Source organism: Salvia splendens, chromosome 18 (genome assembly GCF_004379255.2).
Source record: "Salvia splendens isolate huo1 chromosome 18, SspV2, whole genome shotgun sequence".
Lineage (NCBI taxonomy): Eukaryota > Viridiplantae > Streptophyta > Magnoliopsida > Lamiales > Lamiaceae > Salvia > Salvia splendens.
The window spans coordinates 18,232,675-18,258,479 of record NC_056049.1 but is presented as its reverse complement, the minus strand read 5'-3'; the positions used below and the strand labels follow the sequence as shown (position 1 = coordinate 18,258,479).

Below are 25,805 nucleotides of genomic sequence, written 5' to 3'. Positions count from 1 at the left end.
ACGAAGCACACCACGAGTGGCCAATACTCGTCTGGTGACACCGGTGAGGGCAGCGACGCACAAGAGGCTGCATCGCATGAGTTTGCGGGTACGACCGGCGATGACGAGGGACCCAGCCGTGGGCACTGTCGGCCGCAAGGGACGAAGGCAGTGAAAGCGGCTAGAGCGAGGAAGGGCCGAGGCGAATCAAGCCAAGCGGCCTCGGGATCAAACACCCTTATGGCGGTGTACATGGCCGCCACAATGGCGGACACTTCCCGCTTCTCGCCCGCCCAATACCAAGCCTGGTGGAACGGAATTGTGTATATGTCAGCACAACTTGGCCTTCCGCCTCCTATTGCATCTCCACCGCCTTCGGGGAATGGTTTGCCGACGGAGTAGTTTTTTTATTTTCTTTAAATTTCTATTTTAAATTATGCAACGTTTAATTTTTTAGGATTTTAATTGTGTGTTTTTTTACTTTTTTTAAATTTTAGGTTGTAATTTTTTTTTATGTTGTGTGTTTTTTTAATGAAGTGTGTTTGTTTTAATTGAATTGGGTTGGAAATAAAAATAAAAAATGAAATTGAATGAATAGTAATTTAAGAGGCGGTTAAGAGACGGAGGGTTGCAGGTTCCGTCCCTTAGTTAAGGGATGAAGTAAAAAAGTACAGTGGGGTCTTCAAATAGTAGTTTAAGGGACGGTATAGAGACAGCGTAGTGGATGACCTAAGGCTAAAACTGATTAATAATGACCTTTCATATTTTTGATTAATTATTGACTATTAGATCACCTAATATGTTGTGTGTTTGGGATGTTCATTGGGATGATCCACTAAATTGACTCTTTTCATCTTTTAACAAAAAAATAATATTTTTTCCTCTTTGTATAGTTGAGATATTTCTTTTATAATAAAAAATAATACTCCGTAATATTTTCTTTTCTAATTTATTTTTCCACTTTGGTTTCTCTATTTCATTTACCAACCATCAATTTCTTAAATCACATATCTAAAACAAATGAGCCGAATCTTGTATTCTGGCATAGAGCTATGTCCAATAAAATAGAAAATGCACGCTCTATCCAATAAAAAATACTCCCTCCGTATTAAGAAAGATTACCCCTTCCTTAAGTAGCACATAATCTTACAATTTAATTTTGTGTGTTAGGTGGAGAAAATAAAATAAAAGAGAGAATAATGTAAAAATAAAAATAAATTCTATTTTTAGTAATGAGTCATATTGGGTGGAACAAACTAAAAAAGAAAATGTGTCATTTTCAGTGGGACGGGGGAGTACTCACTATGTCCCTTAAAAATAGAAACTATTTCATTTTCGTCAATCCCATAAAATTAGTACACTTATATTATTGATAATTTATTTTCTCTCTAATGAGCTGAGTTTCATTCTCCCGTAACAATGCTCTAATTATTTTTTTCTTTCTATCTTTTCTTAATTAACCAATTATATATTAAAATATGTGATGTCCTAAAAGTTTCGATATATATAGGACGAATGGAGAATATTATTATTTTCATTATTTTTATTCATTTTTAGAAAAAATATGTTTTAGTTTTTTTTCTAGTTTCTTGTAATCATATTTCAATAGTATTGTTATCGGGTTATGCCAAACAACATTATATCGTGTCGTTAATGAGTTAATGTCTCAACTCGCACAATTTGCCACTTCTAAATGATATTCATCTCTAAAAAGTGAAAAGCTTACCAAAAATGAAAATAGATTAATTTTGTGGGCTCGACAAAAAGGAAGATAATAGATTATTATCTGAAGATGGAGAAAGTATAATTTTTTTAAAAATAAGAGTATATATCTAAATTAAATATTGGTTTATAATGTATAATAAAAAAACATACTCCCTCCGTCCCACATAATTTGACCCAGTTTTTTATTTTGGGCCGTCCCACATAATTTGACCCATTTCATTTTTACCAATTTTGGTAGTGGACCCCACATTCCACTAACTCATTCCTACTCACATTTAATTATAAAACTAATATATAAAAGTAGGACTCACATTCCACTAACTTTTTCAACTCAATTTTCATTACATTTATTAAAATCCGTGCCCGGTCAAAGTGTCCCAAATTATGTGGGACGGAGGGAGTAATTATTAAACGTATAAAAGTATGACTAGTAAAAGTGAGTAAGATATAGCACTCGGTTTGCTTTTGCCGCTCTTCTTCGTCTCCATTTCCCGCCAAACAAACACACAGTGGTTCCCTCTCCGTCAAGGTCGCCGCCGAGATACTCATCGTTATAGTCCGAGCAAGTGATGGATATTCCCGATTTGGATGAGCTGGAATGGCTGGAATCCCATGCCCAGGACGACGATCAGTTCGACGACGATTTCGAGCTCGATGTCGAACCCCCCTCACCCCCTTCATCACCCCCTTCGTCACCTTCACTTGACAAGCCTCCACAGCGCCCGCCTCTGTCTCTCCCTCCCAAGCCCTCACTTCCGCTAAACCCTATTTCCAAAAAACGCCCCGGATCTGATCTCTCGAGCTCGATATCGCTAGACGAAACCCCCAATCGCTGCCTCAACAGTAACGGAACGAATGGAAAGAGGAGCAGGTGCGGAGAAGACGAATCTCGGAGTGGTAAAGTCGCCCTGCCTGACTGCCCGGACGTCTCTGAGGAGAACAAGGAAGGAAGCGACGACGACGAGGAGTGGCTGAGATTCTCGCCGTCGCGGGATACAATTGAAGAGATGGAGGTGGTGGAGGAGCAGGAGAGGATATTGTCGAGATTCGCGACGGAGATAGACGGGGATTGTGTGCCTATCACAGGGTTGGATGGGGAAAGGGTGTATGCCAAGATATGCACTAATACGGAGATGGATGAGGAGGCCAGGAAGAAGAAATTGAATTTCAGCCGAGACAATAATGGTGAGGCTGTAACCAGCACAATTGATCAGTCCTGTTTGTCACTTGTTTTACGTTGACAAAGTGATTTTAATTTGCTGGATTAAATAAAAACAATGCTCATTATCTAAGGGTTTGCATTAATTTCATCCATCTGAGAAGAATTTAATCCATTTAGCATCCCTGTTTGTGTCTTTCTGTGCATTTACTTGTTATTTGGAATTGTACAATGAATGGAAGATTTCTTAAGCTTCAATATGCCATCCACAATAGTACGGTCTTCACTTGCACAAAATTCATCCTTTAATCTATTGATGTGGATCAAGTGGACTATTACATGCAGGACTTCTTCAGGAATCCGTCAGAGTTATGATGGAAAAGGTTGAGCAAGAACAATTTGCAAAGGTAAGTTTGTCCTGTCCATACTGTTATAAAAACTAATGTAGAGTTTTCCCTTTGACTTTCAGATGAATATTTCCATTCATATTTTTTGTTGACTAAATGGTTATGTTCTAGTTTAGACAAGTAAATGTGTATAAGCAAGCTTTGTATTAGATTTTTCTGGAGAAAGGGAGAAGATGTTATGTACATTGATGATGCTCAAAACAAATACTATATTTTGAACGTGTTCATTTGTGAAGGCTTTGCAAGGAAGCTTTGAAGATGATACCGTGGAGGTAGTCCCATCATTGGCACCAGTTACTACTGAAAAACTTTGGGTGGAGAAATATGCTCCGAGTTCATTCACAGAGCTTCTCAGTGATGAAAAGACAAACCGTGAGGTTGTGTAGCATCTTTCTGTGTCACTTTCTACTACATGTATTTGGTGGACTTCTCAAATAAAATTGATTTGACTGCAGTACTCCTACATTTCACTGCCATTTGTGTAACCTTTGTATTCTATACACTCCAGGTTCTCCTGTGGTTGAAACAGTGGGATTCCTGCGTTTTTGGGTCTGAGATAAAGAGTACCACTGACGATGTTTTGACTTCGTTGAGACGGCATTCTACAGGCTCCCAACATCTTAAACAATCTTCCAGGAGTTTTTCTCGAAATAACCGAGAAACCAGATTTAACAAAGATATGATGAAGGCTGATATTGAGTTGGATAAAGAAAACAACACCTCCCCAGGCGTTCAGGAAATGTGGGACAAAAAGAACAAAAGTTCTGGTCCTCCAGAACAGAAGGTTATTTATGTGTATATTATCTTTTAACAACACTGTGCCACCTTAATTATAACACCTTTTGATTGTGAGGTGGAGCTCAACCGCTGGAGCTGATGTCTCATTCGCTAGTAAATGCCAATATTAGGGAATTTTTTGATTGCTATATCAGTAATCTGTTCTGAATTTATGATTACTTGCAGCATGGGCAACTAGTTCATTTTTGCAACTGAAGTTGCATGTATTACTGTCAATCATTTTACAGTAGTCATCTGCATTACATTTATTCCAATTTTCTTCTCTGACATTTTAGGAATGCTAAAATACCGTTTTCGACCATCGCAGGTCCTATTGCTTTGTGGTTCCCCTGGACTTGGGAAGACTACGCTTGCACATGTAGCGGCAAGTCATTGCGGGTACCGCGTTGTTGAGGTCAAATGATTTAAACTATATGTTTTATAAATTATGAGCTCATATTAGCTGCCTTTTTTTGTTTTTTTTATGGTCAAATAAACATAAAATTTTAAAGGCCGTGCCACGGTGGACTCGAACCACTATACTGCTAGGCCCACACACACTTAGTTGCCTTTTTGTTGTAAAAGCAAATAGCTGACTATTTTTGCCTCATTGCTGAGTGGTTTATTGTGAAGAATATTTTCCCATGCTTATAGAATGTGCACTGAATGGTTGCTTTAACTAAATATGCTGATCAGGATGAAATTTTTACAAGCCATCGAGCTTGTCCTTTTTCCTAGTGTTTTTTAGATACTTACCAGGTCAGAAGTAAACTGTTTACCATACGAAAGGGCTTCTATCCAGGATCAGTTCTTAGTGCAGATGAATACTGCTATCTATATATGAACTCTTCTGATCACACCACCTACTAAATAGTGCCATGTTTGCTTTATTGAAATTGAAGTATCATGCATATGAAGTGATCGAAGTTGGTCGAAGCCTTACATTTTAAAAACTTCAAATTAAGAAACCCTTAACTGACTGGCTGGGTGTTGTTCATATGTCAGATTAATGCAAGTGATGACCGGTTAGCATCAACTATCGAAGCTAAAATCCTCGATGTGGTCCAGATGAATTCCGTAATTGCTGATTCAAAGCCAAAGTGCTTGGTTGGTTTCAGTGTGTAATAATATCACTGTTAATATACCTTTTCAACTATTTCATAACATTCATTCCATAGTTAATGTGCTTATCTTGAACAAAATTTGGGACTTTTTAAGGTTGTTGATGAGATAGATGGGGCCCTTGGAGATGGAAAGGGTGCTGTAGAGATCATTCTTCGATTGGTAAATTATTGCTTAGATTTCTTTCATTTTGGTCATAATTCTCATTTCATACAGAAGTTATACAGTTGAAAACCCATACCTCCATGGTAGATTATAGTAAAAGCTACTAGTGCGGTAGTGCCTTGGTAAAATTAGGTCAAAGCCTATTGGTTTTTCTCTGTTCGTAGATAGGCAGGCTTTCTAATGTCAGGATATTCACTACAAAACACTATATTATGAACCATAATGATGCAGTTAGCAGCTGAAAAAAAACTTGATACTGGAAAAGAAAACGTATCTCAAGAGGCAAATACTGGTCGAAAATCTTCTGGAAAGAAGCAGAAAGGCTCAGTTTTGCTGAGACCTGTAAGTGCGACTTTGCCTTGTACCGTTTCTCATATATAATATGTATTGCTATGAGTTCACTGTTTGGGATACTCAGGTGATATGCATCTGTAATGACCTATATGCGCCAGCCTTAAGGCCATTACGTCAAGTGGCCAAGTAAGTCCCTATTATTTGATTTTTATGTTAGTTAAGTTTCTTTTGCAATGCTGGACTTGACAGGACCAGCATAACAAAATGTGTTTATTTGGAATTGAAATAAATGTTAATTATCAGCTAAGAAGAAGATAAGAACAGAGTAAGGGGCATGTAATCCATAATATATGACTAAGAGTGAGTAGACAAATCTATTGCAGGTTTACAAAATTTGACCAACTTAAAGTACATAAACTATTGATTCCTAGCAATACTGCAACAAGATGATGATCTCAAAAACTTACGCTTCTGTTTCAGGGTTCACATCTTTGTCCAACCAACTGTGAGTCGTGTAGCAAACAGGTATGTGGTTGATTTTGTTAATTTCATGAATCAGTTGATATTTCTTACCAATTTATTTTGTTGCCTGATTTGATATATCTGCTTTTCCATGCTGTCAATTATTCATTTTTGCACACAGAACATCACTCCTTGTTGATCTATATCTGGTTGGAACATTATGGCTAATAAAGCCGTTTAATTATTAGAAGATTTGTAATATCTTTGGAAGCTGCTTATTTCATTTATGTTAAAAACATTAATTTGAGAGTAATTTATTCGTTATTGATGTATAACTCTTCATAAAGTATCTGCTTATGATCAATTTCCCCTTTATAAGGGGTTTCCCCCCCTTCTAGTACTTAAATTACAATGTATGTGATGAATCGTTTTTGCAGTTACACCCAGTTGATACAACATAGATATAGTACACAACATATTGATATTAAATTCAAAATAAAGGTTATAAGTTTGATATGCTTTTAAAAGTTTAGTGTTTTGCCACTTTCCCAGTATGGTCCAATAACCATTTAAGTGTATTATGTAAAGTTTGGGCTATTATATAGGTTTATTTGATTCTATTTTCTGTTAATTATTTGGTAATATTTGGAAAATACTGTTGCTTATCATTTTCTAAGCTTGGTGTATAAATTTTAATGACAGGTTGAAATATATTTGTAACAAGGAAGGAGTAAAGGCAAGCTCCGTTGCTCTTTCTGCTCTTGCAGAATGTACTGGTAAGTCAGACTTGCTGTTGAGTGTACCAAGATAATGTATTTTTAATAGCTGCTCGATGCATACAAAAAACATAGAAGCTTGGTGCTGAACACTTTATGTAGACAAACTACATATATGAGTTAACACATAGTAATTATTATTATTATCAGTTTATCACCAAGCAAGTCATTGTAGTAAATGTGTTCATAATCTTCACCTTCATCAGAATGTGACATACGGTCGTGCTTGAACACTCTTCAGTTTCTTAACAAGAAGAAGGAAATGCTGAATGTGGTATGACCTTTAGCAACTTTTCTTTGATATGTATGTGTGTGTGTGTGTATCTAAATATACGATCAATATATTACTCATGATGCTCTCTTGAAACAAATCAAAGATGGTTTGACCTCCTTATTTTTTACTACTTTTCTGCTTCAAGATGGATATAAGCTCTCAAGTGGTGGGTCGGAAAGATGCAACTAAAAGTGCTTTTGATATATGGAAAGAGGTGAGTTGCCATTGTTTTCAGTTACATGCTAATTTGCTTGCTCATTATTCTGTTTTCTGTTTTTCATATATTCATATAATATACATTTGTATTTACAAAGATCTTCCAAAAGCAAAGGCGGAAATCTAGCAGAAGATCTAACAACTCAAGCAACAATGCGTCCAAAGACTTTGAATATCTCTACTCCTTGATATCTAACCGGTGAGCATAAATTTTCCTTTTAAGTTCGACTGGTCAAGTGAAAGTTGATTTAATTTTTTTTATTTTGCCAGTGGCGATTCGGAGTTAATATTGGATGGGATCCATGAAAATATTTTTCAGCTCCATTATGTTGATCCTCTGATGCAAAAGACTGTGAGTCTTGCTATTCTTCATTTATTTGATTTTTTTTTTTGTTTCGGTGGGGTCCAACCCCTCAAATACTCACTAGGTGTGTGATTTGGAAGAATCATACTACTTTGGAGTAAACATAAACTTTTCACTGAAACTTATGTCTTAGGTACAATGTTTGGACAATCTGGGAGTTTCTGATGTAACTCATCGGTACATCATGCGCACACAAAAAATGTCTCTTCTAGGTAATACTGTTATAGCAATCTTCAGATGTCACATTCTCATTATATGATGCGTATCTGGTCCTAATTGTTTTTGTTATTTACTTCTTCCACAGTTTATCAACCGCCCATTGCTATATTTATTCATCGTATGATAGCTCAACTTCAAAGAAAGGACATTCAATGGCCAAAATCCTTACAGAGGTATCTACACTACCTTTAATCTCGATTTTTCACTCTACTAGTATAATCTAATTGTCATTCCACAGACACCGAACCGTTTTGGCAGAAAGGATTGACGTGTTTCACTCATGGCATAATGGAATATCACCATATATTTCAAGGCATTTGTCAACAAAATCCTTTGTCGAAGACTCAATTTCTGCATTGTTGCATATTCTTTCACCACCATCTCTGAGACCGGTAAATGATTTTATTCCGTTGACTTCAGTTCTCAATTTTAGGTTTTCGTTCTATTAGACTGTTAAAAAAATCGTGAGTACTTGATATGTAATGTCCCACAACCGATGTGAAACCTACGCTTCAAAAATTTATTAGCACAGTTTGCTCCTGTAGCAACACGGATTAATCAATTGGTAATCCAAAAATGGGTGTCAAATAGTTGCTTGAGGGACCATTGCGCAATTGTATCGCTACTGGGCCCCACCTCTGTGGGCTGGGGGCGTTACACAACACATTGGCTTACATATAAGCTGTTTTAATGTCTCCTTCATTCACAATGGTAGAAGGTTTCCACTAGGAATGTGAACACCAGTCAACCAGATTTGCTGCTTCTGTTTCTCGTGTGCTGTCACTAATGCATTCTCCATATACAGGTTGCACTGCATTTGCTTTCGGACAAAGAAAGGGGTGATTTGGTGCAGTTAGTAAATACGATGGTCTCATATTCTATGACGTACAAGAACATCAAATCCGATCGACCTGATACTTGGAGACGTGAAGATGAAGCAACCACAATTGCACTCGATCCACCGCTTAGCAATTTCATACACTTCAAAGTTAGTTCCCTGGTTATGCAAAATGAGCTTACAATATACTGGAAATATCTCCTTGGTTTATTGCTCTGGAAATATCTCCTTGGTTTATTTGGTTTTCTGTCTGTTGAGCAGGACTACAGTTCATGCCATGTCGATCTTGCCTTGGCGGTAAAGCAGGTCTTGATTCACGAGGTAATTTATAGAACTGTGGGATGATTTATTCTATTTGCTGAACTAATGCTCCAGGTTGTTCCTTCTGCTATTATTTTATCTTTTGTTTTTTAAATTCCTGCATCAAGCATTATGACCCTATTACGCGATCATCTTATAATTGCAGGTGGAAAAGCAAAAGATTCTTCAAGGTAGCTTCTCCAAATCGACCAATCTGCGTGTGGAGGAGAACCATGCCCTTGCAAAGAATAACGTTGGAAGTAGACCACCATCAAAATTTAGTTTTACAAATGATGCGGTTGAAAAGAAAACGAACCATAAAAGTCAAGCAGTTGAAAAACCTGAACTTCCTAAAGCTGTTGGTGAAGTAAAATCAGTTCAAAAGCCGAAAAAGCCTTCTGGCAGTCTGACTAGTTTTTTCAGTCGGTATGCTTATTCCTTTGCTTTGATCCGTTTCTAGTTAGTTAGATAGGAAAGATAACAGTAAATGCAACCTATTCACAAGATTGAAAAGCAAAATAAGATCACTCTCACGAAACACTCACACATTTCATGTCATGCTATTCCTCTGTTTCCAGTTCATCGTACGAATTTTTCTTATACTTTTCTCTACACCGATTGATCAAATCTGTTTCCCTCTAACTTCCCTGTTTACCGCGGGGCTGCAAATGATTGATTTTACTTTGTTTGTCATTTATCATTTATCATTTCTTATGCATTTCGATCAGGATTAAAAAGGATGGTGAAAAAGGTTCTGAAGCTACAAACAGTGATGTGCCAAAGTCTGCAACAAGCCGGAGAGATTCACACACTTTCTTGTTCAAATTTAACGAGGTATGCTACATGTTTCCTAGAATATATGTCCTCTCGGGCTGCAACAATTGAATTTGACATGATTTCATGACCTGACCCGGTCCTAAAACCGGGCTGGATCCATCATTTTGGTCGACCAGACTTGGACCGTGCATTTTAATACTTTCGTTTGCCGTGCTTTGTGTAGGGGTATACAAATGCGGTAAAGAGACCGGTGAAAATGCGTGAATTCCTTCTCTGATTTATCAAGCTCCAACAGATATATTGTTATAACTTCCAATAGTTTTTTTAGAAAAGAGCAGTTTCAGGTGTTTTCCCATTTTCATTTTAGATAATGTAATAATATACAGCGTAATGTATCATTTCTCATTTGCTAGAGAAAACAAAAAAGTGTATTTTCATCATAAAATAGTGAAAAAAGTCCTACCAAGGTGTTTACATTTTAGTTCATGGGTGTCTGATGACTGTGGATGTGAAATGACGAAAGTTCAGAAACCAATTTTGAATTCCACTCCAAAAATAAAATAAATTATTGTTTCTAAATCCCAAAAAAATGGTTTAATCTAGCAATGAGATACTATGTTTTATTACAGACGATTTTAAGATTTAAAATTAGGGCTAAATAGCCTGGAAATACATCAACTTATACTAAATTTAGTTTTTTTCTACAAGTTTTATAAGTGGTGAAAATCTAAACGTAATTTCAGTTTGTAGTAATTTTTGAACATAGTTCAATGTCACTCAAATTTAATCCTATGTGGCGCACGGGATGTCCATGTCACTTGACCGTAACATTTTTAAAAACTTGAATGTTGTAAAAGATGCACGAACTTTGAATATTTTCAATAGTTCACTAACTTTTGGCATATTAAATGCTCCGTCCGTTCCACCGAAGATAACATACTTTCATTTTTAATTTGTCTTATCTAAGATGACATATTTAGAGTTTGCATTTTATTACTAACCAATAGGCAGTACTCAGTAGTATATCCTTATTTGAACCTTAACTATGGGTAATCCAACTCAAAAGAAAAAAAAAACTTCGATAACAGTATTGCATCTATAGACTAAAGCACTAAAGCTCGAAAAATCTAATTTTGAAAAAAAAATAGAATATCCCACAGTTAAATTATTCCATCCTATTAATTTGCTTTCCGTGTAAAATTTAATGTCCTTTTTTTGTGTTATAGATCTTCCTGTCTCTCTCCATTGATTTTGTATGTTATTTTCACTAAGATGCCAACTTTGTGGATTCTTTCCTCTCTCTATAAATGTGTAAGTAAACGGATGAGATTGTAGAGAAAAAATGTAGTACTACTAAATAAACGGATGAGATTGTAGAGAAAAAATGTAGTACTAGTGTACTACTAAATATTGACAAAAACTTTATTAAAAAATGTCCGCAGAGGCATCGCAGTTGATTCCGGAGGGGCAGATTTGTATGAAACTTTATTAAGAATCAAAACATGCTATATATATGATCAAATGATTTTTTAATTTTCAGTTTGCACATATTTATTGCATCTAAGTCATATCGAAGATTCGGATTCATATTCCACAATCAAACATTTGAGAATAAAATATGGCTGAAATTAATTGTCATTGGTAGATCATTATCATGATGGATATCACTTAATCACTTTAATAGCTAATCTTTATCTGCGGGCCCTTCAGCTTTAACTACAATTAGTAATCCCCACTTTTGGTTAGTCCTTTCCATATAAGAAATGGGATTCAAATCAAACAATTAGACATAAAAAATTAATGGGACATACTACTCTTTTTTTCTAAAAATGCTCATTTCCTCATTTACCAAATTCGGCGCTAAACTAAGGAAATCTTCATTCCTTATGATGACTACATATGTTCTATTATTATTTGGAGACGTGACCATAGCTAAATAATCTATTAAAGCATTTATTTGTTCATCTTACCTTACTGTGTTTGGACTAATTAATTTAATATGAAGAGGAAAGCAAAAAAGATTAATGAATTTCGAATTCACTATATAAAAACGTTGAAAATAAATTGTCACATCATAGAGTAATCTCATCGAAGCAACCTCCACTCCATCAACTACTAATATTTTATGATCAATTTCAAATACATCCAAAGCCAAATTTAGCGTTTACATTGCTCGCACGAAAAAATCAACCTCAGCTATTATTTATGAATTATGAACTCTTGCTTTTTGTTGTTGTAGATGATGACATACTAATTTAACTTGTAGTAATGATGAACGATAAATAATCACTTAGTTAGATTAATGAATTTGATTGGGTTATTTAAGAGCAAAAGTCAACCATGCTTGCATAAGGCGTGTGAGAAGGGCCCCAAATGATGGTTAATCACCTTTTATTATATTCTTAATTACGGCAAAAATTTGGAAGTGGTTTCTTGTCTATATCAATGTAACCCATGATAACTATTCTCCCCTCCATACCAATTCTTTAACATTACTAACCCTATCACCAAATATGTTCCCATTCTTTAAAGCTCATTTTAAAAGGTGGTTGTAGTCTTCCTATTTTTAAGGACTAATTCCAAGATCATCAAGTTTGATCATATTATGGTCAGTATTATCACTTTTGAAAATCATTGATTGTATCATAACTTTGATATATCTTTCAATTATCTTATGATTTCATGTTTAGGGAAATTTATGTTTGATGTGTCAGACGGAAAATATGCGTGGAAAAAACTTTAGGATACTTAAACTATGTCGTCGAATACACCCAGTTAGCCACGTCTTTAATTTTAAAACATGCACACATCACCACGTCAATAAGAGTCATATTTTGTCATTTTGGTTCGTTTTACAATAAGAGTCACAATGTCATTTTTTACCATAAATAGTAAGTAGATTCCACATTTAAGTGAACCACATATTCCACTAACTTTTCCAATATCCACTATTCTTTACATTTCGTAAAACTCGTGCCGACACCAAGTGTGACTCCTATTGTGGGACGGGGGTAGAATAACATAAAGAGTATATATTGAGAAGAAGTATACTTATTTATGTCCATTTTTAAAATACTATGACATTTATTCAAAATGTTTAAAAGGGAGAAGAAAAAGACCAAAAAGTGGTATTGGTGTGAAATAGACAATTTAGTTGTGACTTATTTCAATAATAGAATTGTCCCAGAATTTTGATCAAATTTCTGCTATGTACATGTAAAGCCATTTGTTTCACATTTTCAGTTTTACCAACCAAACCAAAACCCTTGTTTATATCTGTACTCCTGAGCGATAGATAAAAAGAAAAATATGGAAAATGGCATTTTAATTTAAAATTCAAAAACAAATTATATTATAGTAAAATTAAATTAATGACTACTATTTTTGAATTTACGTGCAGAATAACTGGAAATATGATGGAGACGACAGCAAAACAAAGCAACCTCCCTTTGTATAAAGATGGTAGGAAGCCATCATATATATAGTTGTTGAGACTTTTTTTATTTACAAGTATCACCATAGTCACAAAAATATACATCCAAAAGAAATATTCAAAACGTGAGGTCATTATTGAAGTCGACCCCATAACCAAAGTTTACAATTTTCTTTCCCACACAAAGTATTTGATTAATAAAAGCTGCAGTGCCACGCATTTCCATCAAATAATTTCGAGGAAATATATGTCCAAATTTAAATGTGGTCAAATTGTGGAATAAATCACAATAGATGGTAATATCTTCATCGCTCTCACATTTTTCAAAATCTAAAAATTAAATTATTGAAAAAAATTCGCAATTACCTCATCCGACTAATAATATATGAGAATGAGATGACGTGGCAACCGATTTTAAATATGTGGAAATGTTATGACTATATTGCCTCACTTCTATATTAATACATGTTTCGCATATTTCGTCAAAAAGAAGGTAGATGAAATAATTACAAAATATCATTTTTTGTGATTTAATTTGCAGATTTTAAAAAACATGGAGCTCAGTAGAATTTGACCAATTTTTCGTGATTTATTTGATAATTTTACTTTCAAAATTTCAGAATAATGTGTTGATTCATTCATTAGCTGGAGACTTCATCTAACAGCTTATACCTTCTCACCTTATTTCTAAAAACTGGTTTAACAATCCTCCTCTCACCCGAAACCCCGCCGCGATCGCTCGTCACCCTCTTCCTTCCGGCCAATGGCGGCGGCGCAGCCACCGCTGGTTTATTCTGCCCCTTGCTTCCCTTCTCAATTGTTCTTCTCTCTTTATGGTTAATGTCGATCTTACCCTTTTTGATCTTCATCACATCGCGATGACCCGTTTTGTGGGACGAATTTTGCAACGATTTTGTCGTCTCTTCCCCTTTTCGGTTGATGCACCAGTTGCAAATGTCGTACGATTGAGCTCCGGGGTACAAATTGCTGCAATATCTACCACATTTATGTATAGTCAGTAAATAGTTATACCACATTTTTTCTACAAACTCAAAACTATGATCTGGATCGTTAGATTTCATGATTTGATGTTAACGGAAAATGTCAATGGATAACATTTTACGTGGACGTAGTTTGTCCTCCGTTGACATCAAATCTTGAAATCCAACTATTCAAATCAAAGTTTAGAACTATTACAATATACTATAGAGTTTGCACTCAAACTCGATTCGATTAAAACAAACTAACAAAATTTAGTAAATTGATTACTTGTGTTGTGATCGGAATCCGCAGGCGCCACATAAGAAGAGCTCTGAAGAGACGCCATGATCCCCACACATACAACATTCAGTTGATGAAGATGTTGCACCTTCCACTTCAATGTTTTTTCTTCCCATTTATATGTACATATGTGTGGTATGATCATTTTTTGAGAGAGTATGTATATATATATATAGGTGTAAATATATGAATTTATATATAATTTTTGAGATTGAGATTGAGATTGAGATTGAGATGGGTATCATATTCATTTTTTCCAAGTCTTCTTCCATGTGAGATAAGTTGGAAAAAATTAATAAATATATGCCACGATTAGTGGCATGAAAAAGAAGGGTGGGGGCTCACCACTCACAACCTTTCTTTCTTCCCTTTTTTAAATTGTTTTTCTTAATAAGGTTTTTGCCGTGTTTACTAATGTTTGATTAGACGTTACAACAAACACAAGTTCCCTTCGAGTTTCTATTTGGTACGTATAAGAAATTATATTAGGTATGGTAGTGAATATAGTAGTATTTGGGATTGAAAAGAAAAAAGGAAAAGTATTTGAAGGTAGAACTTATATATTATGTGATTGACACATGCAATGAAATTATGGTTTATTTTTATTCTATGACCGGGTCTTATGAGTTATGAGTATGTCTTGTAGTATTATATGTTGGGGATAGTGCTGGAATTACAAGAGATAAACAATACCGGGCGTAATACAACCCAAGAAGGAAGGAAGAACTGAAACTGAAAATTACAATGAAATCGATACTGTAAAACCGTAAAAGCGTTTAGCCGAGTTGAGGAGTCCTCTTTCTGTAAGACGAGATACGCCCCGGTAGTGCTCTCGGTTTGGCGTGTCGTCCCCAAAGATAAAATGGCTACGTCTCTGGTGAAGCAGCACTGCAATCAACAGAGCTCCGGCGAACTGGATGGAGGAGAGGGCAGAGCTTCGGAAAGAAAGACTATGCAGAGTGTATGATACTTGTGAATATGTTGTTCTGATTGTGCTCTATTCCTAATGCAAGGAATGACTAGCCTATTTATAGGCTTGGTCCACTGCAGGGGTCAACTCAGCCTTGATGGCTGTCATCATAGCTCATATGGCGGGGCTGTAACCGCAGGCCGTTACGAGTTTGAAAGCTGGAGTGGTCGACTTTGAATCTAGACGCTGTACACGCCCTAGTTCAACCGTCACATGTGGACTTCAACTTGATCAAGACGCTGATCAAGCCATCGCTCAAGGCGCAGCAGGTCGAGTTGATCAGGCTACTGAAGCCATCGCTCAAGGCGCAGCAGGCCGAGTTGATCAATCTGCTGATCAAGGCGCAGCATGTCAAGTTGATCAGGCTGCTGCCCAAAACTTAGGTGGTCCAAAACATTAAGTCTGGATCCAGGGACAAGCCCAAGAACCAAGCCCAAAGACCACCCAAAGACCAATTGCCAAGATCCAAGTCCAAGACCAAGGGCAAGGGCAAGGGCTCTGGCGCGGCTCGGCTCGGCGTGCGTGTGGGCTCTTTCACCCATCTTAGTCCACGATAATTACTAAGTGTAATAAGTCACTTAATAAATACACATTTAAAGATGTGTCTCATCTCCTATATAGGATAATTAACACTAGTTAATTACTCCCTATACTTTCAACTCCTAGCTTTATCAAAAGCTACAATGTGATCAACTTTAATCCACTATTTCTTACTCACCGGGAATCGAATTTAAGAAAGTGAATATACTACGGTCATCTACGTGGAACATAGATCGACGCTATATCATTTAATTCTCCAAAATTAAATATCTCGTCATATTTATTATTGGTCAAACTTCATTGACCGGACATCTTAAAGCAAGATTCCAACAATCCCCCGCATGAGTGGAAATAGCCAAATGCATATGCGTGCAGACACAAGCTCAACCCTCACGAGGTATATAAGCATAAGGATAGGTAGTTGTTGGCTTTGAACCCTCCATAGTCGACACCATTGGATACACAGGCGGCTTAGTAGCGCGATGCTTTGAACTAATCCCCCACGGCGTGCACCGAGACAATGGTGTTAACGCTTAAACACCTCAACCTCATCCGTTCTCACGTTTTGTGTCCATTGTGGTCTTGGACACCACTTTGGATTCATAAGTGTGTTTTATGAAGCGACCACACTTCGCACTTACATAAGTGATTCTTAGTCAAGTACCTTGCCATACTTGGTCTCTTTGAGAACTCCATCTCTTTGAGATCCTTAAGAACCATTAAAAGTCATAGACTTATCCTTTACCACTCACTAGGCAAGTTCTCCAACACTGTATTGCTCTCTAGGGAATAGATATAGTTGAGTGTTTCTCATGAACTCTCATAGCTTAGTTGTCCCTTTGAACCAAGTTCTTGGGATCTCCATGTTAGGGTTTGTATACTAGAAATCACCTTTCGAGTGATTGAATACTGTAAAACTCTAATAATTATTTTCCAATGAATGCAACAGATTATTTTTGTCGTAATGTTGTTATGTTTTACATTTAATGGATGTTTATTGCATATTTAAATGTATAAGCGAACATAACATAAGTCTAAGTCTTTGTTCTAGTAGACCGGTTGTGGGCTGCGCTCAATTTAAGGTACGCGGTCAGTTCTGAACAAAGAAAAATAAGAATTTCACAACCCAGATAGACCTAGACTACCTATCGTGAAAGGTTGCAATGTCAGTCCGATTATTTCTAAGCCTTATTGAAATATGATGACGTTGGTGTGGTATAGCACTGAATGGATCTAACAGCAAGACGAGTCTTTATGCTATCTACTGAAAGACGAGGTCTTGAAAATTAATTTCTTAATCAATGTACGTTAGCATTGAGCATACGATATTGAGTATCTACTACTTTGACTTACCAAAGGTGCGGTTTTTCGTCACCCAATGATCCAGGTATATTGGGTAGTGATGATCATTATCTAGCGGTGCTAGGATTGCTATTATGTTGAATCGTGCGCGAGGAGAGTCTCGTTTAATAACATCCACAAGAGGAGCTCGAAACAAGGTTTTATTATTCAAAACCTAGCTAGTTGGAGTTTAATTACTCTATGAATAATAAATAAGAGTTTCTTGCTAAGTCCACTCTTGGAGTTCAAAATATGTTGATTAATTAAGTCCATAGCAGACATTAATTAATTAATGGATGTTTCTATCTTAAGCGCGGGAAATGAATTAAATGCAATTAAAAGGAAACCCGGAATACTTGTAATTTCGGATTTGGAAAGGCAGTGCAATATTACTTCTGTAGTGGCTGCTTGTATTATTCCAATATAAGCTTATATTAAATTGTGGGTTCAATTTAATTAGTAAAAAGTTAATTGGGTGAGGCCATGTCCAAATTCTTCCTTAGATCTCTGACTGGGCCCAATATGTGACTCAATATAAATAGGAGAATAAAGGAGACAGAAAACATAACAATTATTGCTCAGAATTTTCGTCCCCCTCAGAGAAAGAGAGAGTTCGAAATTTTGCCTCCTCCGTGAGCTGAGTTCTGTCTTCATTATTCAAGTCCTAGTACGCTGGTGAGATTTACCCACACAAATATCAGTGTACAGTCCGGGACACCAGTCAGAAGATCCGAGGTCGAGTATTGAAGATCTTCACGTGGAGACGGAGCAAGCCATCATCGATTCTTGATTGAATCCACGAGGTAAATTGGCTAATTCCGTAGTAAGCATGTTTTAGGGATTTCATATGCTAAAGCATGTTTTAATTCAAGTTATGAGCATGATATGTGTGATAATTACGTGAATAGAATTTGTCTAAATAATCTGCTAAATAGATCAAATTTATGTGATCGGACTACATGCACGCTTCCGCTGCCAACCCCTTCAATTGGTATCAGAGTCAGGTCTTTGGCTCTGATTATTTGGATTTAAATTTCGCGAAATTCATGTATGCATGTATTATTTGATTGCGAAGCATGTTCTTGGTGTTTTGTTTAATTTATTATGCATGTTGAACTCAAGAACTATCGAATCAAAGAACTTGAATTGCTCGATCGTACGAGACGTGCAATCCGTCGGCGCTCGCGTCGAGACGGATCGCACCACGCGCGATCGAGGTAGGGTAGTCGAGACAGTGGGAGCCAGGGAACCGTGATCACAGGGCGACGTGCAGACGAGTATGGGCTCGTGCATGCCGCTGGCCGAGACCGCACGCCCCAGACGGAGCTCGCATCGAGATCGACACGGAGGAAGGCGTGGCACGGCAGTTCGACCGAGAACATGCCGAGGTGCTGAGCCACCAGGCCGAGAACCCTAGGCGGAAGGGTCGAGACGGATGGCGGCGCAGGCAGAGAGAAGCTGCTCTGTCGCGCGAGCCGCTGGCCGGGAGCGCGAGCCGCCCGATGGAACGCTGGGCCGAGACGCGTCGGCACCTGACGGTCGACACGACCGAGACGGGTGCTCTGCTCGCCGCTGGCCGAGACGGAGGCGAAACCCGATTGCTCGACGGGCCGAGACGCAAACGCCCCACCTGCGCGTCGGTGGCCGATACGCTGCGTGCGTCGTTGTCCGACGAAGAACTCGTCGGATTTTCATCGTTCATCGTTCGTGCGAACCTCGTACGTTGAGATAACGATGAAGGATTATTTTAATGATTATTTAATTATTTTATTAAAAGATATCATTAAAATATTATTATTTAATGGAAATAAAATATTTTTGGAAGATTTATCTAGATTTAAGGAATATTTTTATTATTTTCTATATCTATGGAAATAAATAATATTATTTTGATTACTAGATGATATGGATGAGAATAATTTAATAGTTTCCTAATATTTATCTAGATTTAAGGAATATTTTTATTATTTTCTATATCTATGGAAATAAATAATATTATTTTGATTCCTAGATGATATGGATGAGAATAATTTAATAGTTTCCTAATATTTATATATATTTAAGATCCTAATAAGGATAGATATGTATGAATACATTAAATAATAAAATATCTCTTCCTAATCTTGAACAAGGAAATAATTTGAATTTATTTTTCTTGTCTTATTAAGGATTAAATAATTTGTTTATTTTAGATATACCTTATAGTAGACATGAATAAGAATTAAATTCTAGAATAATAGTTTCCTAAAGGAAGATAACAACATAAAACTAAAGATTTAATTATCCAGTAAATTAAATACCAACAGAATTTAATTAAGCCTTAATCTGCCTCAAGGCTAAGGATAATTGAATAAAAACCATAACCCAAAATATCTAAGCTATAATTACGAACTCAACGTTTGTATATGGTCTCCATCAATTGGTCTGTAATTTATGAAGTTGTTTCCAATATTATCGCCACCTGCACTGTGGGGACAATAATCCTAGGAAATAGCAAGTTCATAAGGCGGACTTCTCAAATAAAAATAGTATGAACTAGAATGTGGTTTCCAATATTATCGCCACCTGCACTGTGGGGACAATAATCCTAAGAAACTATGAGATTCAGAAGTTCACATAGAATTTATGGGATAGCTTGATCTTGTTAGCAGCGCATGAGCATTGTTATGAGAATGTGTTGTAGAAATGACATTCTGTAATGCTAAATTCGGTGGTCTTGCTTAGGCAACATTAGGCGGCCATGCCACTCTGTGGTCTCTGAACTATTCGTCGGTGTTGTGACCAGTGAAAATTGTAAGATTTTAATGCGTATTAACTTCCTCTGGAGGATACAAAATTTTAATTTTACTGTTGTAAGATTTTGAAAATTTTTATGGTTAATCTAATCAAACTTCTTACATAAGTTTATGACAAAAGGTAAATATTCTGTTTTGCAGTGCAAATCAAATCATCAATATGTCGTTCAATCCTCTTTCTGCAATACTTAAAGAAAATAAACTCGAGGGCCAAAATTACATAGAATGAAAACAAAATTTGGACATCGTTCTCACAGCATATGAGTACATCTTTGTACTCACAACCCCGCGACCTCCAGTGCATCCAGCTAACGCTGCGGCAGGAGTCAGAGATGCACACAGACGGTGGGATAAGGCGAATGAGATGGCTAAGTGCTATATGTTGGCATCTATGTCATCAGTACTCAAGCATCAGCATTCAGCCATGGAAACTGCCGCCGAGATTATGCAGAATCTCAAGAATCTTTTTGGTACTCAGAATCGAACGGCTAAGTCTCAAGCCTTTCTGAGTATCATGTCGAAGACTATGAAGGAAGGCTCGTCTGTGAGGGACCATGTCCTCGAGATGATGGGCCACCTCAACCAAATTGAGGTCTTGGGAGGGACGATCGATCCCGAGTCCCAGGTGACTATTATCTTTCTAAGTCTTCCCCCTAGCTTCCAGTAGTTCAAGCTCAACTTCGAGATGAACAAAAGGAACTACACCTTGGCAGAGCTGTTGACTGAACTTCAGTCGGCAGAGGACCTTATGGTCCAGGTTAAGGCGGCCATGATGACTTCGGCGCCTCGTTCCTCTGGCTTCAAGCCTAGCGCAGGAAAAAGGCAGGCACCGAACTCATGACCGGCCAAGATAGCTAAGGGAAAGAAGAAGAAGAGGGCAAACAAGAAGCCCACGGGGAAGTGTTTCAAGTGCGGAGAGAAGGGGCATTGGAAGACAGATTGTCCTAAAAAAGGGCAAGGCTACAGGTTCTTCCTCTAGATCTAGAGGAGGAACCTTTTCATAAGTGTGAGTCATGCTTAGAAGGCAAGATGGCCAAGAGGCCTTTTCAGGCTAAGGGCAATAGGGCCAAGGAAGTGCTCGTTCATTCCGATGTATGTGGACCAATGTCTATTGAGGCAAGAGGTGGTTTTCGATACTTCATCACATTTATTGATGACTTCTCGAAAATTGGATACGTCTATTTTATGCGCCACAAGTCAGAGTCTTTTGATAAGTTCAAGGACTTTAAAACTCTTGTGGAGAAGTATCATGGTAAGAGTATCAAAAGCCTACAATCTGATCGTGGAGGCGAGTACCTCAGTGCTGAGTTTTTGGACTAGTTGTCGGAGTCGGGAATTGAATCCCAACTGACTGCGCCGGGCACGCCCCAGCAGAACGGCGTGGCTGAAAGAAGGAACAAGACCTTATTGAACATGGTCCGATCGATGATGAGTTTTGCACGGCTACCTACTTCGTTTTGGGGACGTGCCTTGCTTTCTGCAAGTCATATTTTAGACAATTTACCATCAAAATCCGTACCTACTACTCCTTATGAGTTGTGGACTGGGCGCAAGCCCAATCTAGCTCATCTCAAGATTTGGGGTTGCCCGGCTCATGTATTGGAAAATGATCCAACTAAACTAGGATCTAGGACGGAGGTATGTTTGTTTATAGGGTACCCCAGAGGAACGAAAGCTTATGAATTATTTAGTCTCCAAGATAAGAAAGTTATTGTGAGCACTCACGCCACATTCTTAGAGGAAGACTATGTAATGAATCATAAACCCAGCAGTGAAGTGGCTCTTGATGAGCTAACTTCTGTCACAAATTCCATTAACCAAGAAAGATTACCAAGTGTACAAACAATTCCATAAACTTCAACTTCTATTCCAAGAATTGTAGTGCCGCGCCGCAGTGGGAGGGTCTCACATGAGCCCGAAAGATACATTGGTTTGGGGGAATCTATGGATCACTCCTCAGACAGCAATGTATTAGATCCCTGGAACTTTGCGGAAGCGCAGGCAGATGTCGATCATTGCGAATGGGTGAAAGCAATGGATTCAGAACTACAATCTATGATAGACAAAGACGTCTACGATTTGTCCGTCCTACCCGAAGGCTGTACTGCCATTGGGAGCAAGTGGATATATAAACGTAAACGTGGACCCGATGGACGAGTTAAAGTCTTCAAGGCAAGACTAGTGGCTAAGGGGTATACCTAAAAGGAAGGTGTCGATTACGACGAGACTTTCTCCCTAGTGGCCTGCTCAAATCGATCCGGATACTATTGTCTATAGCAGCTTATATGAATTGGGATGTATGACAGATGGACGTTAAGACTGCGTTTCTAAACGGCGGTCTTGAGGAGACCATCTACATGGAACAACCCGAAGGTTATGCCATAAAGGGCAAGGAACACATGGTTTGGAAGCTTAAGAAGGCCATTTATGGCCTTAAGCAAGCATCTAGATCATGGAACCAGTGTTTCGATCAAACTGTTTGCAAGTTTGGATTCGAAAATGCCCAAGTGAAAGTTGTGTGTACAAGAAGGTTAAAAAGGGGAATGTAGTGTTCTTAGTTTTATATGTAGATGACATTCTTCTAATTGGGAACAATAAAAAGATGTTGTCATCAGCACGAATATGGTTGTCATACCAGTTCGAGATGAAGGATATGGGAGATGCGGGACACATCCTCGGGATCAAGGTTCTTAGGAATCGATAAAAGAAGATGTTGTGCTTATCTCAAGAACCTTACATCGAAACAGTACTTAGTCGCTTTAGCATGCAGGACGCCGAGAAAGGTTTCTTACCTTTTAGACATGGCATCCATCTATCTCAAGAGATGTGCCCCAAAACGCCGTCTGAGATACAAGCAATGAGAAGAATTCCATATGCTTCGGCAGTTGGAAGTCTCATGTATGATATGCTTTGTACGAGGCCTGATATTTGCTTTGCTGTTGGCATGGTGGCAAGATATCAGTCAAATCCGGGCCAAGGACATTGGACTGCCGTAAAGAACATACTCAAGTACCTTAAACGGACTAAGGACTATGCTCTAGTTTACAATGCAGTCGAGCTCTGTCCTTTGGGATATTCTGACTCAGACTTTCAAGCTGATCAGGACTCAAGAAAATCTACCGAAGTCAGAGCTGCCGCTGTCCACAAGCCGGCGGTAAGCACGGCTATCAGACGTGGTGCAGATTGAAGACGACGTCGCAGCTGCCAAGATCTGTAGCTGATCGCCGCTGCTGTCCAGTGGCTGTGCAGCTGCTGCCCGGCGACAACACAGCTGCTGTCCGACGAGGACAGTTCCTCCGTCGCCGCCTGAGGACGATGCACCTGCTGTTCGTTGCCTACCGCCGGAGCTGCCGCCTGCTGGAGCACGTTGAGAAGGAGCTGCTGTGACTGCAGCGTTGCTGCTGTCCAGCCCTTCGCTCGCTGCATTGGCTGCCCGGAAAGCAAACTGCCGCTGTCCGAAGACTACAGCTGCTGCCCGGTGAAGACGATGAAAGAATTTTGAAATCTAATTTCCATAAATAGATTTCAATGATAAATCATTTCAAACCATGATTTGTTAACTTTTCAAAAACGTAAATTTGAAGTCAAACTCCAAAACGGTTTGCAATTTGCGGTAATTTTTACAAAATTTTGTTAAAGAAATCGAAATCTAATTTCAACTTCAGCAATTATGAAACCAAATTCATGAAAATTTTGAAATCAAATTTCGAATCAGATCAATCACATAATTCTGATTTCTAAAATTATTCCACAAGTAATTAGATTACAAAGTTAATTAAGAATAGAGCCCTGGGCTCTGATACCACTGTTAGGAATTCTTGTGTTCATCTAATGAGCGCAGCGGAAATTGCAGACAAGAATAACAGATCTAGATTTATAATCATATTGCAAGTTGAGCGCGTAATACACAACGGAACTAAATCTTACTTATTGTTGTATTTTCTTCTACGATTGTGTCCTGCAAGTTGAATCCACTACTATCGAGGTCCACGTGTATTCTGATCCGATGCAGGAACAATTCCTTTGTACAATCGTTATATAGAGAAAGCTAGGAAATCTCTTGTGAACGTAGCGCCGCTTTTCTCTCTTAGAGAATTAGGTTTTCTGTATCTTCTATTCTCTACAATAGAGCATATATATAATAGAATAAATTTAACATTGGACCAAGCCCAATAGAATTATTTCCTATTAATCTAATCTAGCCCATTAATCTTTTACCAGCCGCTCTTGATGCGGGTGTCTGTACATGAGTCGGGGTTGATGCCGTCGGTGTTGGGGACGTCGACGGGAGCGAGGATGGTGAGGCGCTCGATGATGACGTTGGAGCAGTAAGTGGGGTGGACGTGCCATGAAGGAGAGTTGGTGAGAGTCAGGTCCGAGATTATGAGTGTGTGGGGTGAAGGATTTCGATCAAGTATGGGGCGACTGTGTTTCAGCTTCTTCTCTTTGAATTTCTTCCACCAGATTTCGCCTTGCCCGTCTATAGTTCCATTCCATCCTGCGTTCCATACAACAATTTCATATTTATTCAAATTTTGGTTGGCCAAGAGTTTTAATACACAATTGATAAAATATGAGGGGTAGAAAGAAAATGTAATTAAAGTATTGTTAGTAGATAATAGGTCTCTCATTAGAGAGGAAAGAGATTCCAAAATTAGAAAGTACGTATTCTTGTGGGACAGACTAAAAAAGAAAGAGTGTATACTCTTATGGGACATAGAGAGTAGTATTTAATCGTGGACTTTAGTGTTATAAGATGTAAATAAACTGATGTATATGGGCAATGAGTTTAGGACAATTTTTCATAATTAAAAAAGCTCATTTTTATGGGATGGGCGAAAATGAAAGTGCAGAAATTTTTTTGTAACGGAGGAAGTATAAATTAAGCGTACCAAATCGTGCGGGTAGGTAACAACCCAACCTAATAAGACATAATCTGACATGTGAAGGAAATTCTCTATCCAGATATAACCCATTACTTTCAAATCTAAAGATAACAACACGATAACAATGCGAATCTTATTTACGATTAAACCTAATTTTTAAATTACCCACTATCTTCAAACCCAAAGATAACAACATAATAACGACATGAACATGATTTACATAATTAAAATCAGATATCGCATGATAAAACACGATTTACACGAAAAGTATAATTTTAAGACAAAAGAATAAACAACATTAAAATAATAGTAAAAAAAATAAACTGCCAAGCCTATTAATTTTATGTCTAATACATAAGACATGACTCAAACTCATTAAACCTATTGTAAACATAAAAATACATGTTACTACGACATCTGTTAGATTGGTGCCAACAATGAGACTGGAAAACCTTTTCCCTGCAGCTTCTCTTCCTTCCATACGACGGCAACAGATCGATCAGAGGATAATCCGACTCTTCCTGTAATCAACAAATATTCCACACAAAACATTAACCAGTAACGAAGCCAGGATTTCGATGTAAAATGATTATCGTTAAAAGTGACGTCATAGTTATCAAATGTGGGATATTTTTTATCGTCGGTGCAAAGTGATTATTGTTAAAAGTGACGTCGATGTCGGTAGATCACAATAAAACTCAATGT

General features: G+C 37.7%; 2 protein-coding genes across 2 annotated transcripts; one reads left to right on the top strand and one right to left on the bottom strand.

The window, feature by feature from the left end:
• The first annotated feature begins 2,168 nt into the window (after positions 1-2,168).
• Positions 2,169-10,335, top strand: LOC121777938 (chromosome transmission fidelity protein 18 homolog). The gene is made up of 23 exons (XM_042175273.1): positions 2,169-2,889; positions 3,209-3,270; positions 3,507-3,647; positions 3,779-4,054; positions 4,376-4,462; positions 5,053-5,154; positions 5,266-5,331; positions 5,566-5,676; positions 5,753-5,814; positions 6,109-6,153; positions 6,793-6,866; positions 7,073-7,140; positions 7,286-7,354; positions 7,455-7,555; positions 7,627-7,708; positions 7,854-7,932; positions 8,025-8,112; positions 8,178-8,331; positions 8,745-8,927; positions 9,039-9,098; positions 9,244-9,503; positions 9,806-9,911; positions 10,078-10,335. Exons 1-23 carry the CDS (start codon positions 2,274-2,276, stop codon positions 10,129-10,131), a joined length of 2,946 nt encoding a protein of 981 aa, XP_042031207.1. The 5' UTR covers positions 2,169-2,273; the 3' UTR covers positions 10,132-10,335.
• A 2,949-nt stretch (positions 10,336-13,284) lies between these two features.
• LOC121776028 lies at positions 13,285-14,818 on the bottom strand. The gene is made up of 2 exons (XM_042173141.1): positions 14,557-14,818; positions 13,285-14,283 (listed from the first exon to the last, which is right to left on the bottom strand). The coding sequence occupies exons 1-2, from the start codon at positions 14,682-14,684 to the stop codon at positions 13,929-13,931; spliced, it is 483 nt and encodes a 160-aa protein (XP_042029075.1). The 5' UTR covers positions 14,685-14,818; the 3' UTR covers positions 13,285-13,928.
• Between the last annotated feature and the right edge of the window lie 10,987 nt (positions 14,819-25,805).

Coding starts and splice junctions, on each gene's coding strand:
- LOC121777938 (XM_042175273.1), top strand. CDS start 2,274: ATGGATATTCCCGATTTGGATGAGCTGGAATGGCTGGAATCCCATGCC. Junction 6,154..6,792: donor GTGAGTCGTGTAGCAAACAG/GTATGTGGTTGA, acceptor TTTTAATGACAG/GTTGAAATATATTTGTAACA. Junction 8,928..9,038: donor GCAATTTCATACACTTCAAA/GTTAGTTCCCTG, acceptor TCTGTTGAGCAG/GACTACAGTTCATGCCATGT.
- LOC121776028 (XM_042173141.1), bottom strand. CDS start 14,684: ATGGGAAGAAAAAACATTGAAGTGGAAGGTGCAACATCTTCATCAACT. Junction 14,284..14,556: donor GGATTCCGATCACAACACAA/GTAATCAATTTA, acceptor TAAATGTGGTAG/ATATTGCAGCAATTTGTACC.